We start from the raw sequence: 20,150 nt of genomic DNA, 5'->3' as shown, positions 1-20,150 counted from the left end.
AGTAAATGGCGTTGGATGGGTAGTCTTATACGGCGAGTATAGCCCAAACCCTATATTTTAACAGAAAAAGTTGGGGGTCGTCTTATACGCCGAAAAATACGGTAGTTCAAATGTTTTATGAGAACAAGCTGCCGTGCATTATGTAAATGTTTGCAGTAACAGAAATCATTATCCTAATTATTGCTTGCAAAAAAAAAAAATCATGTGATAGGTCCGGACAAGTCAGTTATGCCATGCCTGGCTTGATTTTTCTTATTTTGTAGGGATTTGCATCTGGTCCAAGAGTTTTTGGCTCTCCCTCAGCACATAAATGTGACTCCAAGAGCTGAAGATTACCAGTGTGTGCTCAAAGAGTGTTTGGAAAAGAAAGGGATCGAGACTCCCACTGCAAGTAAGTGACCTGCACTTCTCTCTGGACGCTGTCAATGGTTAATGTTATGTTGAATAGATATACTTTGTAATGATATTATAGAAGAAATGTTATATTTTTATTGTTCTGCTCTGCCATGGTTGTTAGGTTATATTCAAGAAGGAAAATGGGAAAAGAAAAGCTTTCCTATTTTTAGACACTTTTTCTCGCAATTTCAACCCATCGCTATATAGTGCCAAGACAAAACAGCAGTATACAGCTTACATGATACTACCATATAGTGCCAACATTATGCAATATCCAAATAATACTCATTTAAGTGCCCAGGTAATGCTGCTGTTGAAAGAAATACCAAATAAAACTGTGCAATGCTAAAAAATACTGGGTGGTTTTAGCCGTAGTCAATCTGAAAAGTGTTCAGCTTAAGTTTATGAGCTTTCATGAGATCTCAGGATGAGAAGGTAACTTTTAGAGAATGAGGGCAAACAATTGAAATTTTTTAATGAAGATCTAATAGAAACATTTTTAGCCCCCCAAAAAGTGCAATGCATTAATAAAAAGATGCATTCAAAGGTGTCCATAGCCTTTAAAGTTTTACTTTATTGTTGGGGTATTCTTGGTGGCATAGAGTGGTTTACTGGGTAATATCTAGTATCTCTGGTAGTGTAGGATGATGAAGGATTAATGATGAAAGTTAGCAGTGAATGTTAATTTCAAATAAAGCTCCACACTAGAATATGTGATGTGTCTGATTCCCAGGGTTGCTGTGACCCCAACAGTTATGGGAACTGGTGCCTCATGTTCCCCATTTGGGTGGGGGTGGCTGCAAACCTGCCGTTCTATTTAAAGTGGGGAAGTTCTTTCTGAGCTAAACTTTGTTGACTCCCAGATTAAGACTTTACTCCACATGAATATGTGGACAATCTTAGGAAATGGAGGGGAAAAGCAAGTAAGGCTACTTTCACATCTGCGTTTTTTTCTTTCCACTATTGATATCCGTCATAGGATTTTAATACCGGAGGAAAACACTTTAGTTTTGTCCCCATTCATTGTCAACGGGGGAAGTAAAACTGAACCGAATGGAACGGAGTGCACCAGAATGCATCCTGTTCCTCTTTGGTTGCATTCCCATCACGGAATGCGGATGCGGAGCAAGACGGATGCGACATGAAACACATCAGGGGACATTTACTAATCATGTTCCACCGGAATTATGGAGTAAAATACACCAAAAAGAATGGAGTTTTGATTTGTGCCGAATATATCAACAGTTTTCTCCAAAATTTTAACTATAAAAAATGCATTACGCCAGAAATTACTTGTACATTTCAAAGTGGGCGGGGCTATCAAATTGGCGCATACTATCCCTCATTTATCATCCTCTTATCGGCAGAAATGGCTCAAATTGTTGCAGACAATTAAACCAGATTATGTGGTGTTTTGTGTAAAAAGACACATTTATGAAAAAACTTGTCATGGGAACAAATGATAGCTAAAGCAACTGTCACACCAGCGTTTTGGCTCTCCGTTTATAAGATCCGTTCAGGGCTCTCAGAAGCCATCCAAAACGGATCATATACATTCTCAATGGAAAAGGATCTGCTAAGAATGCACCAGTTTGTCTCCGATCAGTCACCATTCCTCTCTGGAGGAGGACACTAAAACGCTGTCTGCAGCGGTTTTCTGTCTGTCCTGGGATGCGGAGCGAGACGGATCCGTTCTAACACACAATGTAAGTCAATGGGGACGGATCCGTTTTCTCTGACACAATCTGGCACAAGAAAAAACGTATCCGTCCCCCTTTGACTTTCAATGGAGTCATAGCTGTAGAAGACATAATACAAACGGATCCGTTCATGACGGATGCATGCGGTTGTATTATTGTTACAAAAAGCGTTTTTGCAGATCCATGACGGATCCACAAAAAACGCTAGTGTGAAAGTAGCCTAAGTATTAAAACAATAAAAATAAATGAAATTTTTCTCTAATATAAATGAGCTAATTGAACCCCCCACATTTTTTTCTTTGTAGTATATATTGGAGGCGTGGCGATCTCCAGGCAGTCATGCACACCTGACCAGTTAGTCTGCCCCGGAGGCTTGTTTTAAAGTCAGTAAAAAACTGAGTCTGCTTATATAGCACCTACCAGTAGCCATTTGGCTCCAGGAGAAGTATATAGTGGGCTCAGCATGCATGTTGGTACTTGCATCCCTGGATCCGATGAAAGCTGTAATGGCAACGGACGGGGTTAAAAGCAGAGTGTGCTTGGCGTGCATGCTGTACCTGCGCTCCCTGGACTTTGTGTGGCTGTCGTGGCCCATAACAGGTAGGAACTAGTGTTAGGGACCACTCATGGAGGCGACCTTGACGTGGTGAGTGGCTTATTACGCTTTGGCCAAAATGTACACCAATGCCTCATTCAACATCCAGCATAAAGGCAGGGCAGAGTGCTGGTTGCAGTGTGCGATTGCATTTGTGTTTTTGCCTTCCAAAAAACATACGGCGTTCCTTTCCTTCTGCGCCCTGCCGTGCGCCCTTACATCAGTTTACGACCACATGTGGGGTGTTTCTGTAAACCACAGTATCAGGGTAATAAATATTGAGTTTTGTTTGGCTGTTAACCCTCAATGGGTTAAAGAAAAAAAATTAATAAAATGGAAAATCTGCCAAAAAAGTAAAATTTAGAAATGTAATCTCCATTTTCCTTTAATTCTTGTGGAACACCTAAAGGGTTAACAAAGTTTGTAAAATCAGTTTTGAGTAACTTGAGGAGTGTAGTTTCTACAATGGGGTCATTTATGGGGGGTTTCCACTTTGTAAGCCCCACAAAGTGACTTTAGACCTGAACTGGTCCTTAAAAATTGAATTTTGGGAATTTTCTTAAAAATTTTAAGAATTGCTTCTAAACTTCTAAGACTTCTAACGCCCTAAAAAAATAAAATGACATTTCCAAAATGATGTCAACATAAAGTAGACATATGGGAAATGTTAAGTAATAAATACTTTATTAGGTATGACTTTCTGTTTTCAGAAGCAGAGAAATTGAAATTGAGAAAATTGTGAATCTTTAAAATTTTGGGGTAAATTTGGGATTTTTTCATAAATAAAGGTGAAATATATTGACTCAAATTTATGACTATCATTAAGTACAATATGTCACGAGAAAACAATCTCCGAATGGCTTGGATAAATAAAAGTTTTCCAAAGAAATTACAACATAAAGTGAAGCATGTCAGATTTGTAAATTTTGACCTGGACACTGGGGCATCAATGACCCTTGGTCATGACAGGGTTAAGAAAGATCCTAACAGTGCCAGCTATTGCTAAAGAGAAGCTTGGCCTGCCCACTCCATTACACAGATTGCAGCCGATAAAAGACATGGTGTAGGCGAAGAACATGGAGAGAAGAGTTGGGCAACATTTTAAATTTAGTATATAAGTTTTTTTGAATTATTTTTACAGATTAAGACAGAGATGTATGCAGACCTCAAATTGCACCCTTGCAAAACCTAGTATGCCCCTCCAAGTGATATTTCTGAAGAATTTACAAATTAAGTTGACGAATCTTTAATAATAAAAAGTAGCACTCTGCTTCACTTTACCTTTTTTCTGAACAATTCATTTCTTAACATATTTATACCAGATAACTGGCATACATTAATAATTCCCCCCATACAGCTTTAAAGCCTGTGCTTCCCTTTAGCACATAATAAAGTTGTCTGCCTGCTGCCACCACTAGGTGGAGCTTGGTACATAAGAATTTATACACATACTATTGAGCTCAGTGGTGGCTGTCAATAACTGCTATGTATTTATGCTGGGAACAGAAGATGGAGTTCAACGCAGGGCCCTCTCTCTCCCCGGACTCCTAAGAAGCCGTATTGTCTGCCTCCATGGTGAGAAGGTCACTGGATTAAGAGTGTCATTCTGAAGTATGATATTGTGTTAAAAGAGAGCAGGTCTTTCTAATATTTATTAAAAAGGTTATATGGACAGCAAAATTTTAAAATATATATTTTTTTTTTCTGACCGTATTTCCAGAATATTGAATCTTGTAAGGGAAAATGCATTTTTTTTAAATGAACCCTTTAAAATCTTTATTTTTTTACAACTTTTCATTAGTCCATGCAATAGTTTCATCTCTATTATAATACAGTGCAATATTTCCGTTTTGCAGTGTATTTTGGCTGTTATTATTATCTATATAAAATAATCATTTACAGCAATGACATACTATGCACGATAGTTTACTTTAAAGTTTACGTAAAATTATAACTATGTTAGGCCGTGATCACATCACCGTTATGCCTTTCATTTTTGTTTTCTGTTATAACATGGTTATAGCGGAAAATAACGAAATCCATAAGACTCAAATCAAAACGGAATCCTTTAAGATGCATTCTGTTTTAAACCGTCAGAAGTCTATAGGCAGCATAATGGATTCATCTGGTTTCCGTTATGCAGGATGGAAAAAAAAAGGCCTGTCCTGTCCTGCATAACGGAAACCAGATGAATCCATTATGCTGCCCATAGACTTCTATTATGACAATCAAAACAGAATGCCTCTTAACCCCTTCCCGCAATATCACGTACATGTAAGTGGGGGAATGTGGTGCCTTACTGCATTCCCACGTACATGTACGTGATCTGGCAGGTACTGATAGCCGGGCCCATGCTGCATCCACCGGCATTGCTGTTTGCGGTGATGCCGGAAGATTAACCCTTTCACATGCTGCAGTCAGCACTGACCTCTGGTTCCATCGGCCCCCCCGAACTGCACTGACAGGGGACCGATAGTTCCCATGGAAAACGAGTAATGTATAATGTCATGGAAAAATAAATCAAACCATCAAAGAAGGCAATATGTATAATAACAATACATTAGTAAGTGTCTTGTATTAACTTTCTCTACATGATAAATGCAATTTGCTGAAGTGAGACAACCCCTTTAACTGAAAGAGTGTGGTCCGGCTAAAAAGCAGTGTGGCCTAACATCCCTAAAATGCCGCCTGGAACCAAAACAACCAATAGTTGGTATAAAGATAGCTGAAAGTGTCTATGCACCAAATTTATACTCCAATTGTAGCCATTGTAACATCTTTACGTCTAGACAACTATCCTAGTTTATGTAAACTATGAGATTAGTAAATGCAGTGCATTCAGCTTTCAAATTTGCCAAGTCCAAGAGCAAATATTTGCTTCTCATGTAACATAAAAGACAGAGACACTCCCAGCTTCTCGGTACTTGGCTCACAGTGCTGCTTGAAGAAATTCCACAGCAATGGCCAACAGAGAATTTTCTCTGGAACATAATTAATTCCATCTCTATCTCTTTTTTTTATCCTTTTAAATTATGAGTTCTTTGAATGGGATTATAAATTCTCTCCAACTTTAATACATTTAATACACCAGGCATCCAAAATAGGTTGCATAACTAGTCTGGCAGCCTAACGCCTCAGGGTTATCAGATCTACTGTGCACTCTTAAAGTCCAGTGGTATGGCAGGCGCAGCGCTATGAAGTGCCTTTTGCGCTGTGGCATTAGAAGAATTTTGATATCTCTGACTTTTAGCCTAACCAGACTGTCTATTACTCTGTAATTCCTCTAGCGCCGTTCCAAGGAAACTGTAGGTTTAAACAGCACACCAAATGCTTGAAATTACTTCTTTATTAACTTTTCTTTATATATAACACTGCCACCTCTGCAGCAGATAGTCCATGTACATAACACTTGTTGCATAAAGATTTATAAAATGGCGGTATGCATAAGATGGTGGTTCAACTGTTCGATCTTGTCATTCAACATAAAATGGTGGATATATTTCTCTCTTGAGTATCTGTACTCTCACTTTAAGTTATTTAAGCACTTTATGATCTCTCTGAGAGGTCTTAGGTCTAACTAATAGTTCACTTGCTGAATTTGGTCGCAATATGCAGTAACTATTTGCAGATTGGTTTAGTATGATCTGGTATGGTTGTATGCAATTTGGATCGCAATATGGAATTTGAATGGTTGCAGTTGCTTGTATGGTATTTGTAGTTTGCAATTGGTGGAACTGTAAGTAAACACACATATAACTGGTTCAGTACACAGTTCTAATAACTATATTAACAGTAGGAACATTATATAACTGTTTTAAATACCTATTTTGGCCTCTCTGCTTCCATACAACACAGCTCTTAGTGGAGTGAAAGTCTGTTCAGCTTCTCTCCTCTGGTGTAATGATTCTAGCAGCTCCTGCGAACGTAATTTCCCACACAAGCTGTGTGTGAGGCTTGCTGTAATTGGTCAAAACTCTTGCTGTGTGTGAGGCTGGATGTGATTGGTCAAGACTCCTGCCCAACAACAACAGTTTAACTCTATACTTTATGTTATTTCTGCTGTGTCATTAAGCTTACCTTACATTATATAATGAATCTTAAAGGCATACTATCCTTCCTACCTCTGTGAACACAATATATAACAGTTTTATGACATCCAAACATGAAGTCACTGTAAATAATTAGACTTTTGTCTGTAACACACAAACATAGGAACTGTATTAAGGTTATTGACAGGTTTAGCTGTATAAACATATAAGCTATATTAGCAACCTGGGACAGGTCTTAGCTGGCCATCTACAAGTGGATCCACTTAAAGAGGACCTGTCACCACAAAATGCAATGCAATCTGAAAGCAGTATGTTATAGAGCAGGAAAAGCTGAGCAGATTGTTCCTTGTTCCTGTGCCTATTGGATTTATTGTTCCTCAGACCCTGGCTTTCCTTCTGACCACTCGGTGTCTCTCCTTTGCTGCTGCGTTGTCCGTCTGATCTCAACTTGTATTCTGACCACTTTCTGTCCCTCGTTTGGTACTGCATAGCTTGTCTGGTTCTGACCCATTTATGTACGACTCTGGTATTGTGTTTGACTGTCTTTGTTGTTTGTCCGTCTCTGCACTTAAATAGCACAGGGACCGTTGACCAGTTGCAGTCTATCTAGGGCTTGTACTGCAAATAGGAAGGAAAAGTGGGCTGGGTTCTACCCTTAGAACTCACTGTCCTTGTCTGTCCCTACCTACAGTCATAAGATATTGATAGCATTTTGTGTTATTATGTGCTGTGGGGTTTAGCTCAGGTAGACAGGATTAGCGGACGCAGTATAGAAGCAATAAGTTCTTTGGATCAAACAGTTCGGTGTTTTAGTCATACTTTATGCAAGTGCCAAAACAAGCAGTCATAATCAAACAAAAAGTCACCTTGTGTTGTTGGTGGTAATTCACACGATGCAGCAATTCTGCCTCAAAGAGTCCTTGCTGATAGCAGCACCAACCTGTTTTCATGGCAAACAGGTAGCAAACCTTTATCCAGACACAAGGCTCCCAGATCCCAACACAGAGACCTGGCTTCTGAGCCCAGCTGCCTATTTAAGAACAGCCAGGTTCTGCCAAAACCCGGACCGGCACTTAAAATCCAGTCTGGTATTTGACCTTACGTGGCTGTAAATCAGCCCAGCAGCACATGTTGGGAGGAAAAAAACTGTTTTGAATATCTACCAAGAGGTACATCAGATCATGCCCCACTGCAGGTGATACTGGCTCAACCTTTGAAGGGCCCAGCCAAGGCATGAAGACTTAACGCCATGTGGCTAAAGGTGATCCGAGTGGAATCTACCTGTAGGAAGGTATTGGAGGAATTCTGGAAAGCTTATAAGGGGTCCTCAAATCCTTTAATGGAATGGGAAGCGTGCAAGGCGGTGATGTGAGGCGTGACCATTGCAGCCATTGCCACTCACAGGGCGGAGTTGCGGACCACGAGAGGTCGGTTGGAAATCTAGTCTTGTGGAAGCGGAGGAAGCATATATTAATGATCCTAGTGAGGAGTTGCAGGAGAAATGGGTATCTATTCAGAGAGATTATAAGCTACACCTTACTGAGTACACTAAGAAAGGGCTTCTTGCGAGGCAGCAGACTATTTTCTCAGAGGGAGATAAAAGTGTGAAATCACTGGCATATTTGGCTAGAGCCGAAGCCCCTTAAACTGTGGGAGCTGAGATTAGGTCTGATTCGGGAGAGGTAGTGTCCGAACAGGAATATATATGTGCCCAATTTGTTTCATACTATAGTAGACTTTACATGCCAGGCTGCCTCCCTGAGGTGGACGAACTGAGGGCTTACTTGGATCGAATCGAGTTCACAAGACTATCTAGGGGGGACAGAGAACTACTAGATGCTCCAATCTCTGTAACCGAAATCCAGACGGCGATAGGCTCAATGGCCTCCCACAAGACTCTTGGTCTGGATGGCTTTCCTGTGGAGTGGTATAAATTGTATGGTTAGGAATTTGGTCCCCGATTAAGCTTGTTTTTTGAATATGCTCTGGAGACATCTGAACTACCACCCTCCTTCTATGAAGCTACTATAGTGGTGATCCTTAAAGCGGGGAAGCCTCCTGACCGGTGTAGTTCATATCGGCCAATTTCGCTAAGATTTCGCTAAGATTTTGGCAAAAGTCTTGGCTATGCGGCTGGCGGGGGTTATTTTGTCCATAGTGGGACCAGATCAATCTGGGTTTATGCCAGGGAAATCGACAGATATGAATCTTAGGCGCCTGTCATGGTGGGGATTGGGGGAAACACCCCACCATATAATGGGAACTGTTACTAGGCCAGGCAACCATGAAGGGAGCTGGCCACAACCTACAGCCGCCCTAATCCTGACCCTGATCTCCTGACAGCATGAGCAAACCCTGAAGGTGGGAGGGCTCATGCCCTGGAACCTGGATCCTGCTGACCCTGACGGTCCCTGGCATAGGGGTCAGGAATAGGAGACATCCGGTTCCTCAGGGACTCAGACGAACTGTCTCCAGCTGCCTAGTAACAGGTGGAAGGGCAACATGTAGTTTGTGGTTTGCACATGCACTTCCCCTTTAAGGTATGCCTCCCTGCTGTTTGGTGTGCAATGGGTAAATCTTCTGGCTAGTGGGGATTAAAGTGTTTCCTGGGTGTGCCCGCAAGCTTGATATAAACCTATGGCTTGCTGGCTGGGTGTAATTGTACTACAGCCTTGCTAGGTGTTGGAGCTTTGCTCCGTGCCTGGGTGTTCCAGCCCAGTCCTTAAGGGGCACCTTATGGAACATAAATTGTCCTTCCTTTTGTACCCTCCTTGTACCTTTACCCTCACTTGTATGTGTAGTGTGGGTTTATGTTCTGAGTGTGTGTAGCGTTTTGTTGGTTGTTACATGTCTGGGCTGTTGTTGGTCTTAGTCCCTGCATGTATGCTATACGTCACCTGGTATGTTGATACCTCCATGAGGGGGCTGGTTTCCAGGAGGGGTGAACCATAAGCCTGTATGCAGCACTGCTTGGGGCTGCCATGCACTGTGTGAGCATGGGGGGCTCTGGCAGAGTTGGTATGCTGGATTCCTGTGTGGTAGTTTGTACTGTGACCTTCTGTGTTTTCGGGCTCCTGTACTTATGCACGGGTTCCAGTTGTGGAGGCTTCGACAGGTAAGTTAGTAGTCTTGTTGTTCTTACCTGCCGATCCTCTAGCTGTGTATGGACTTCCCTTTTCCCTGCTGCTAGGCCATTTGAGACTCCTGCTCATCCATGTAAAGTAAGAAAATTGCGATTTCCAGCTCACCTTAAACCAGGATGCACGGAACAAGACCGGACCACCCTTTAAACAAAAAAAAACAAAAAAAAAAAACTTCACAGCATCGAGAGCTTCAGAAGGTTGCTTTGCCTTTATTCAGATTCATAAAAAGGAATACATCCAGTAAACACCTCACCCACCACCGTAGTTAGCTGACATATTTCAAACTATTCAGTTGTTAATCATAGCCTGGTAGAGTGCTCGCACCTCGGGGTATAAAAATACTTCACACCCCAATCATGGAGTTGGATGGGAAGAGCTCATCCCGGGGGGCGAGTCTTCCACACACACCGCACCCACCACCATATGTCATAGATACTGTTAATTTGAGCATATAAAACACATAACACAATTAAAATACTCCTCCATTGATCTCTGTAATGCCCAGAACATAATCAGGGCACTTAATAAACAGAGAAGTAAGTAAAAACAACACCATTTCTGCAGGGAAGAAACAAACAAACAAAAAAAAAAACGCATGATAGATCAATGTGAACCAGAACCACAACAAGTCCACAATGTTATGCTGGTTAATTTATCCCTCTGTTTGTGTGGTGGCTTGGGATGGAAAGATTATCTTGTCAATCAGATATATTTGATTACCATAGCATTTGCTAGACCATTAGTAACTAGAATAAAGATTGTAATACATAATATAACTCAAATATATTACAATGACACTTTTCTCTCTACTACTAATAACAATACATACGTTCCCTGCGCATATTGAGGCCCTTTGGGTGCCGAGTATCTAGCCTAAACATCCAAAAGGCTTTGCGCAATAGAATCTTTTTCCTGATATCACCACCTCTGGGAGAGGGAGTAACCCTTTCAATGGCATGAGCTCTCAAACTGGCCACATTTCTATTATGTTCTTTGATGAAGTGGCTGGCAGCACTTGAGATACCCGTTGCCATAGGGTTAGTGATATAGTTTAGATGCTCCTGCAGCCTAGCCTTAAACTGTCTGCAACTACTCCCACGTACAAAACATCGCAACTAGTGCACTTAATAAGGTAAATTATGCCTACACTGTTGCAGTTAATATGGCTCTTAATAGAAAACTGTTCCATATGTGTAGAATTCTCAAACACTGTAGTGGGTTGTACACAGTTACAGCATTTGCAGGGGTGACCCCCGCACTTTGATTTAGATTTGGCAGTAGATGAAGCCAATAAGGAGGGAGACAATTTATTGACTAGGCTGCCAGGATGTCTGGAAACTATCCTACAACCATCCCGCAAAGAGTTAAACAGGAATTGATCATCATCCATGTCTGGGAAGAACAGGTCGTCTCTCCCCTGCTCCTATGTGAGGGATTATCAGGGCAACTCAGGGCCATAGGTATCCTGGTATGAGCCGTCCTACCATCCAGGTCCGCTCATACGGTGAGGAGTTAGGGTGAGGATTAGGGATGCAATAGGAGGTGACCTGCTTCCTGATTCCGGCGTCCTGGCCTAGTTGCTTCCCCTTTATCCCTTTACATTGTACAGTGGGGGGTTTTCCCCACTCCCCACCGTGACAGCGCTTCTACACTAATTTACAGATTACACATGACAATGTAGGAAACAGAGCTATTGCCTCCCTAGATAAGGACAAGGTCTTTGACTCGGTCGAATGGGTCTTCCTGCGGGAAGCCTTAAGCAGATTTGGTCTTCCGGAGAAGTTTCTAAATAGGCTGCGTCTTATGTATCGGCAACCATAAGCTCCCTATCTCTGCTGCTTTTTGCATTGGTGATGGAGCCCCTATCCAGCTTGTTAAACAACTGTAATAATATAGAGGGATGGAATATTGCAGGGATCACCGAGAAGTCATCCCTATATGCAGATGACATGTTAGTCTATCTGTGGGAGACCAGGAGGTCGCTAGAGACGCTCTTGGAGGTGGTTAATGAGTATGTTAAGTTCTCTGGTCTGAAGGTCAACTGGGCCAAATTTGCACTTTATCTGGTGGATAAGGAGGATAAACGGGCTGTCACACCTTGATCGAAACTATTGGTGGTGGACCAATTTAAATATTTAAGGATTATTGTCCAAGGACAGTCACCAATTTTTCCCTCCTAATATATTACCAACAATGGAATACATTGCCTGGACATTGAAGGCATGGGAGACCCTTCCTCTGTCCCTTGTGGGATATATAAATATTTTCAAAATTATAATTCTACCTGTAACGGACCATTTCAGCAGACAAGGGGTTAAAATCCATTTAGGTGATATGCCCCTTTCTGAGAGACAGGCACAGCTACTGCAGAACACCAAACTCCCGAGCTGGATACAAAATAGCACTCCAAACTGGAACCTCGCGAATAGCTGCTAGCAAACGAACAGGAAAAGCATACAATCAGCTTACACTCCTGGCAATCAGTCTCTAACAGCATACAGGGAATCCCCCCAATAACGAGACAAGGCTCCGTGTTGAGGGTCAAGCAGTGGTCTGACTGTACTTCAGGTACAGCCTCTTTTATTCATAAAAAACAAACATAGTACTGCCCACAGGGTTTTGAAATCCAACCAATCAATATCTTAAAGCACACACAATGCAAGTACAGCAACTGATCGTTCATGCCCCCTAGAGGACCAGAAGGGAGACTGCGACACAGAACAGATACAGCACATCCCCACAATTCCTCCTCTCTGTCCCGGAGACAACCAAGGGCAATCCAATTATCTCTCAGGACAAAGGGAGATTGCCAATACACATGTGGAGACAACAGGATAGACATCACCATTTAAACACACAATGGGACAATGGCACAATGGGATAATAGAAACACACCCAGCATATTCCTCCCAAGCTGACAAATTACACTTATTATAAATTGTTACAACTTTGTGAGGTTACATTGTCCATACATATAACTTACATCAATCTAAACAGTATAACTTGGGGACAAACCTATCCAAAATTCCCTGGAATAGGTTCAGGGGTTTAAAAGTTAGTATGGGCCATAATCCTGAGGCAAGAGGCGTTTAAACAGGCCTCTCCAAAACCCAGTGGTGAGGTTGGTTTCGCCACACTACCCAAGCTGCTTTATCTGTATAGGGCAACACCGACAGCCCCTCAGAAATGCCACTTTGTAGCGATTGACAAAATGGTAACCCCCTTCCTTTGGGCCAATATGAGACAGCGACTAGCTAAAGACACTCTCAGAGCACCATGTACCAAGGGGGTCTGGCCTTACCAGATATGTATAAATATTATTGTGCAGTTCAATTATCATATTCTGGCTGGTGGGTAAGAGCAGATGCCAATAATCCAGCGACGGTGTTGGAAGTGGCACTCCTGGGGTCCTATGAAGCTTTGACAAATTTTCCCTATAGAGCGGGCAGTAACTCAGTCCGATGTCTCACTTCTAATATGAAAGCAGTCATTAAAGTGTGGAATCAGTGCGACTGGGTGTGGGATGACAGGGGGGGGGGGGCTTTTCATGGAGGAATTCCAAACTACAACTTAGGCATGCTTGCACTGAACAATTCGGAAGAGGCAATATCACGATAGAATATGGAGAAGACAAATGACACTATACAAACCAGTTTCTTCTTTTTATTTAATACTACTGAACCGAAAGACTTCCCCATTGTCCAGTGCCCTAGCAAAATGGAAGGTAGATATCCCGGGCCTAGAGGACAGGCATGAGAAGGAGCTGATGTATAACTGGAGAAACGCAGTCATATGTGCTAGAGATCAACTGATACAGGTTAAATGGTTACACAGGGTTTACTTAACTCCGGTCAGACTAGAACGCATGCGCAAACTTACTAGTTCACAATGTACCAGGTGTATTAGAGAGAGGGGCACTGTGTTTCATATGGTCTGGGACTGTCCGGTAATAGCGAGATATTGGTCAGTGGTTCATGAATTCTTGAGCTTGAAGTGGGGTTTGCTGGTGATGTGCGCCCCGGAAAATAGTTTGCTAGGATTGGTCAATGACCTTATGCAAGCTAAGTATTCTACGATATTATATTGTCTCCTAATGTTTTATGCTAGAAAAGTTATCCTGCTGAATTGGAAGCCCCCAAAGGTTGCCTCAGCAATGGGTTGTCAATGCCTGCCCTGTGAGAAATCTGAGAAGATCGGATAGAATTGCAGCACGTGAGTCTATCTGACAGGTCTTTCTGCGTTTCCCTTCTTTGTTGTTCTGGGCAGAATCCCACCTCTCTACAGGTTCTGCTCGTTAGCTGTTTAAGAGGCTCTATTTAAGTCCGCCTTTTAATGCTGACTTTGCGGTTGATATATTCCTTCTGGAGTTCTATACTGGTTGTTTGTCAATCCTCTACTTCCCGCTCGTCTTAAGCTAAGTCCTCCTGTATTCTCCTTTGTGCGTGTGTTGCTTCTCGGTCTCAGGGAGACGCTGGTCCCTTCACGGTGGAAGGTACCGGCTGTCTCATTCTCCGCTCCCTAAGTTAGGGTTTGCTTCAGTGTCAGCAGGACAAAGGGTCCAGCGTATGAGTTCGTTCAACATCAGGACTTGCTCATACTGTAATCAGTCAGGGAGAGGCTCAGGGATTGTTAGGAGGTTACCTTTCCCTCCTCCCTAGCTTTGGGGCCTAGTCTGTTTACCTGTTGAGGTTTGTTTACTTGGTGTTCCTCTTATCCCCACTTGCCATCACATGGGTGCAGCTTATTGATGAGGCTTTGCCAATATACAAACTGACTTATGTCGCAAGGGGAAGCCCAGAGAGATTTGAGAACATCTGGGGCCCGTGGCTCAGTGACGTAGGGATCGCCATAGCAGCCATAGTAATGGCTATAGAGCCCTACGCCACTGGGGGCCCGCCGCCGACTGAGGATTAAAAAAATACAAATAAAATTCATGTGGTGAGTGGGCCGGGCGTGGTGCGGTGATAGGGGGCGGTCGGACTCGGAGCCGGAGGGCGGAGGTAGAGAGGCAGTCTGGGAGGTGGTTCGCAACACGTACAAGGATAGGAAGCTGTGAGGTGAGCTGCTGGAGTGTGGGTGGGTGGGTCCGGGGCCCACTGCTCCTGGGGGGGGGCCCACTGTGCCAGCTGCATAGGTTCCAAATGTCGCGGGCGGCTGCCTGCATGTCCCGGCTTATGATAAGCCCGGCCATGCAGGCAGTGTGCTGCCTGCCTCTCACTCACTGTGTGATGCTGCGATCCTTGTCTCCGCCTCCTCACACAACTTAGACCCTTGCACAAAGTGATTTTACAAACATATAACACTTTAATACACAAATCTCAGAAAGCAGCAACTTTACCCTATATTAAGGCGTGGGAAAAATAACTTCACTGCTCATTTTCAGATTCAAAATTGCCACTTATACTGCCAGCTCTGAAAAGGGTCTCTAGATGTCTTAGGACTGTTAGGAAAATGCCTATAAGGTTTATATTGTACCTTATGTACTGGACATTACATAAAATAAATCATACGGACCGCCACAGTTGTCAGTGTTCCCTATACAGAGAAGAAGGGGGCCCGTATAGAAAGGATCAGTATGAGGCTTCGTTCACATCACCGTTTAGCCATTCCGTTCTCCTGCTCAGTTTAGGAGCAGGAAAATGGAAATGACAGATTCGGAACATAACGGTAAAAATATGAAAATAAATACTAGACCGATCCGTCTGTCCGCATGACATGCGGAGAGACGGATCCGTTCTTGCAATGCATTTGTGAGATGGATCCACATCTGGATCCGTCTCACAAATGCTTTCAGTCACATCAAAATCAGCGGATCCGGCGGGCAGTTCCGATGACGGAACTGCCTGCCGGATAAAACTGCCGCAAGTGTGAAAGTAGCCTAGGTGGCTGTTTCTTCGCCAAAATGCCATTAACCATTACCACACCACACTATTAAATAACGCAGCTGTGCCAGGTATATGTGTGAATAGGGAAGATGCTGAGATCCGGCTGTACCTCACAGTGAGGTACAGCCGGATCTCAGCATCTTCCCTAATCCATATTCACACATATACCTGCTCAAGCCTGGCAGGCGCAGCTGCGTTAATTAAAGGGTGGGGGCCCATAATTTTTATTTGCTATGGGGCCCAGTCATTTCTAGCTACGCCCCTGCCGTGGCTGTCTGACGGGTTGGAGATGCTCTAAATCAGGATGGGGGGGGGGGGGGGGGGGGGGGCAGCGCTGTGGTGGTGTGTATTAGTGAGTGAATGGTACGGTATTTAAAGATATTCTCGAGTTAATATAGCTGCAGCAGCGATTTTATAGGCTTACACAGAGATATACTGTTGGTACTTTATGAAGTCTCTATAACGTATCAAGCTAGCTGCCGCAATGTCTATGTGCTACATGTGCTGTGTGTGCTGTGCACTATTTTACATGTTGTTTTCTCTTTAAAAACAATCAATAAAGACTATTAAAAAAAGACGGATCCGTCATGACCCACAATGCAAGTCATTGGGGACGGGTGCATTTTCTCTGACACAATAGAAAATGGATCCAACCCCCATTGACTTTCAATGGAGTTCATGATGGATCCGTCTTAGCCATGTTAAAGATCCGTTCATAACGGATGCAGATGGTTGTATTATCAGTACCGGAAGCGTTTTTGCTGAGCCCTGCCGGATCCAGCAGAAACTCTAGTGGGAAAGTTGCCTAAGACTGTTTTGACCACATGATTATATAAAAATGTAATTAGCGCTATCTCCTAGAATATGACTCCAGCCTAGTATCCTGTAATTGGCGTCTAGATAAAATAGGAATGCTTTCAATGCCTTCTACATCTTGATATACAGTACCTTCCGTCGCCCTATCTCCAGTTATTTTTAATACTTTCTAGGGGAATATTTCTCTGCCTTTAATTTTTAATAGAGAATATCCTGATCTACAATGTAGTGGCGTGGAATGTGGGAAATCATGCCGCTTGGTAAAAGTAATTAATTATGTACACATGTCTAACCACACTATAGGGCCTGTATTGTATCTGAGACATCAAAGGAGATAACATTTCTGGTGCTGCCCCCCACCCCTAAGCCAGAGATGTGGGGTCCCTTGAATACAATATTACCGTTTACACTGAACTCAACAAAGGTTCACATTTATGAAATTGTTAAAAGCAGTTTATGAAACGATTGCTTTCTTTCGACTGGAAGTATCTTGCCTTATATAACAGATGCTGTGCCTTATGTAACCAGTGATATTTGCGCGCGTGTTATTTTATCTTAGGAACTCAACTAAGTCGCCTTTATCAACTTTTGGCAGCTGGAACAAATAACTCTTTCTTATAGTTTCTGTGCCAAAAATTGCTAATCCTCTCCCTCACCGGCAAACTGGTTCTCTCTCTTTTCCTCTCCTTTACTGTCCTACCTCAATCTGTCTCTATTTTATTATCTTGTTGTCTTGACCCTTGTGACACCAGTATCCAATTACCCAAAGACTTGCAAGCCTGTAATCCATGTCCCCTCCAGAGGCTGCACTAGACCCTCAGTAGTGAAATGTGAGGTCATAAACAGAGGTTATAACCTAGTACTGGTAATGGTTAACAAGAGTGACCCAAGTATTAAATATTGCTTACTTTTTTGGATAAATTAGTGGTACAATGGCTAAAAACCAGCTCACGAGTCATGAGGTCCTCTTTATGCTGAGGTGCACGGATCCAACATGGAAAAAAAAACTTGTGAAAATGTGCACCCCTGGTGTAGAACATAAGGCCAACTGGGCTTTGTATATTCACAAGCCAAAAAGAAGATATTAATAGTGATCTCCTGGTTAAATGACTACTATATCATAGAGGACATGCTCATGAATATTCACCACCTGGAAGATCCTCTATTTCAGTCATCCCACAAGCTGTATCAACTGCAACATTTTCCCTGCATAAAATCCACAAGTTACAATAAAAACCTTCCAGTGGTTGGACTTCAGTTAAGACTGCAAATCACATATGTTCTGCGATTCACTTAGTATGTAGTCACATTTAAAATGTAAATCAAAGTAAAAAAAAACATAATTCCTGGATAAAAAGGAAGCCTATGATGCAGAATATGAGATGATTCAGTGGAAACCCTGGTCTCAAAAGCAGCTGTGGTCTAGTGGATCCATAACAGGTAATCTGGAGGTACTATCCGCTGTCTATCAACTGTAGATATTTGGATATTTATGGTGACCATCTCTTTACAACAAAGAGCATGGCAGCCGTGGGCATACCTACCAAAGAGGTAGACCATGTAGCTACTGTGAGGCCTATGGATAGAGGATGCCCAGACCAGGTTGGCGGGTTCTGAGTGTTAAGGGTGTAGTTTTAGTCCTTGTACTGTCCACACTGGGTTAAGAGAAGGAGAGGCCAAACCGAGTATAGTAGAACTGAAGACTTTACTGGAGAACCTTTTCAGCAAGTAGTTGCAGTACAGACGTCTTAGTATAGTCTCTTTACCCAAGTAGTAAGAAGAGGAACACATGCAGACTGGTAGCTTAACAATGTTAGTATCCTATAGATTTTGGTAACGTATCTCATCCACAATAAGAGCACTCCTCATTATCCGCTAGTGCACAATATATAGTCCCTTATGTACAATAACACAGTACTTAATTTTAGGTTGTCTCGCTGGCAAAGGGTGTCTCTACTGCAATGTTTTTTAAGTGTGCAACTTGCTCCAAACCATTTTCTGTCTCTATTGTTTTGGCAATCTACACTCCATTGAACGATGCTCCTCTTCTCCGAGCCTGAAACAAAACTCAGTCATTGTTATGGGAATCACACCCTTATTTTCTCGGCCCACTTTGCTCTCTGTCACACTTTTACAGACTGCCCACTTCCAGGAAGTGACATCATCCAGGATTATTTTTCTTTTAGTTTATACAAAGAGGTATCTCCCAAGAAAGTTAACCTTGGACCATGGCCAATAAGTCTCCATGTCATGGAGTACTTCCAGTAAGTCTCTATACAGGACTAGCCTCTTTAAGGATAGTCAGCACCCTAGCAAAGCCACTTCCAAAGCATTGCACTGAGCCAGCAAGAATCTTACTTTATACTGATGGGGGCAAGCACTTTGAAACAGCTGTCTGTGGATGGATGGATGGATGGATATCTGGCTTGACTATATTCCCTTGCCAAATCCCAAGACTTTCAAGTGGTTAGCGCTGGTGAGATGGTTATCTTTCTTGGAATATACCTCTATTCCTATTAGTTTACAATGGAGCATTGCCAGTAAATCTCCATACAGGAAGGTATTTTTTAAGGAGATTTATCACCCTGGCTAAGCCTTTCAATATGTAAAAGTAATTGTAAAATTTCACAACTAGATGGCAGCAGAGTAACAGTAATTACATTAGTTTGCAAAAGACCTATTATCCTATTATATTATTAGACCTTGCAGGGGAGAAATTGCCATAATTTAACATATACCCCTTACATAACAACCTAGCCCAATTTACAGGTCCTGCAAACAGATGTGTAGGAAGTTAACCCAATCATTATAGAAAGAAAGATGGGGGTCCTCCTTTCTCAGGTGGTTAGGGATGTTTTTAGCTTTAACCAGGACAAGATGGAAGTCCCTTATCTCTATGTAGACCCCTGACGGCAGCTACAGGGAAATACAATTCCCTGTAGCTGCCATTGGAGCCAGTTGAAACTGCTGCCATCTTCTATTAAGGTGGCCCCTTCTATATAATATTAATGTACCTGAGTGTTGTGGAGATAATGAGGGACCTCTTTACTAATTCTGCATATGAATTTCTGTTCACAGGATGGATTTATACGTGGTCACTACAGTCCTCTTGACATTTATCATAGCCAGCGTGTTGGCTAAGTATATAAAGATATTATTGGAGAGGTCAAACCTGCCTCCTGGACCAATGCCTCTTCCCATCATCGGTACTCTTCATAAGATTAGTTTAACCAATAATGTGAAGTCCCTCAGGAATGTGAGTATAGCATATATAGCATGTGTGTGGATAACTAGAAATAAAGGCTTCACTTGTGTAATATTAAAAGCCGAAGTGGGGCTGAGGTCACTAAAGGGGTTGTCTCACTACTATTATGTAGACAAAACTAATACCAGGCACGTATTAATGTATACTGAATGTCCATACTGCCACCTTGATTCATTTTTCCATCACATTATATGCTGCTTGTGCAACGGGTGTGTCACGGACGGGGGTAGGGAAGCGTGCACCCCTGACTGCCACCCACGCCTCTGCACCTACCTACTTGCATGATCCTAGGTAACGGGGC

The 20,150-nt window shown here is 42.6% G+C and overlaps 1 protein-coding gene across 1 annotated transcript in view; it reads left to right on the top strand.

The window, feature by feature from the left end:
* Nucleotides 1-249: 249 nt before the first annotated feature.
* Nucleotides 250-20,150, top strand: part of LOC122924140 (cytochrome P450 2F2-like) — a 54,893-nt gene continuing 34,992 nt past the window's right edge. Inside the window, exons 1-2 of the mRNA XM_044275072.1 lie at nucleotides 250-391; nucleotides 19,663-19,840. Of these exons, the coding sequence (XP_044131007.1) occupies nucleotides 19,664-19,840 (177 nt within the window). The 5' untranslated portion in view covers nucleotides 250-391; nucleotide 19,663. The remainder of the gene's footprint in view (nucleotides 392-19,662; nucleotides 19,841-20,150) is intronic.

This window comes from Bufo gargarizans, unplaced genomic scaffold, assembly GCF_014858855.1.
Source record: "Bufo gargarizans isolate SCDJY-AF-19 unplaced genomic scaffold, ASM1485885v1 original_scaffold_845_pilon, whole genome shotgun sequence".
Lineage (NCBI taxonomy): Eukaryota > Metazoa > Chordata > Amphibia > Anura > Bufonidae > Bufo > Bufo gargarizans.
The sequence above is the reverse complement of the archived record's forward strand: the minus strand, read 5'-3'. Positions and strand labels throughout refer to the sequence as shown.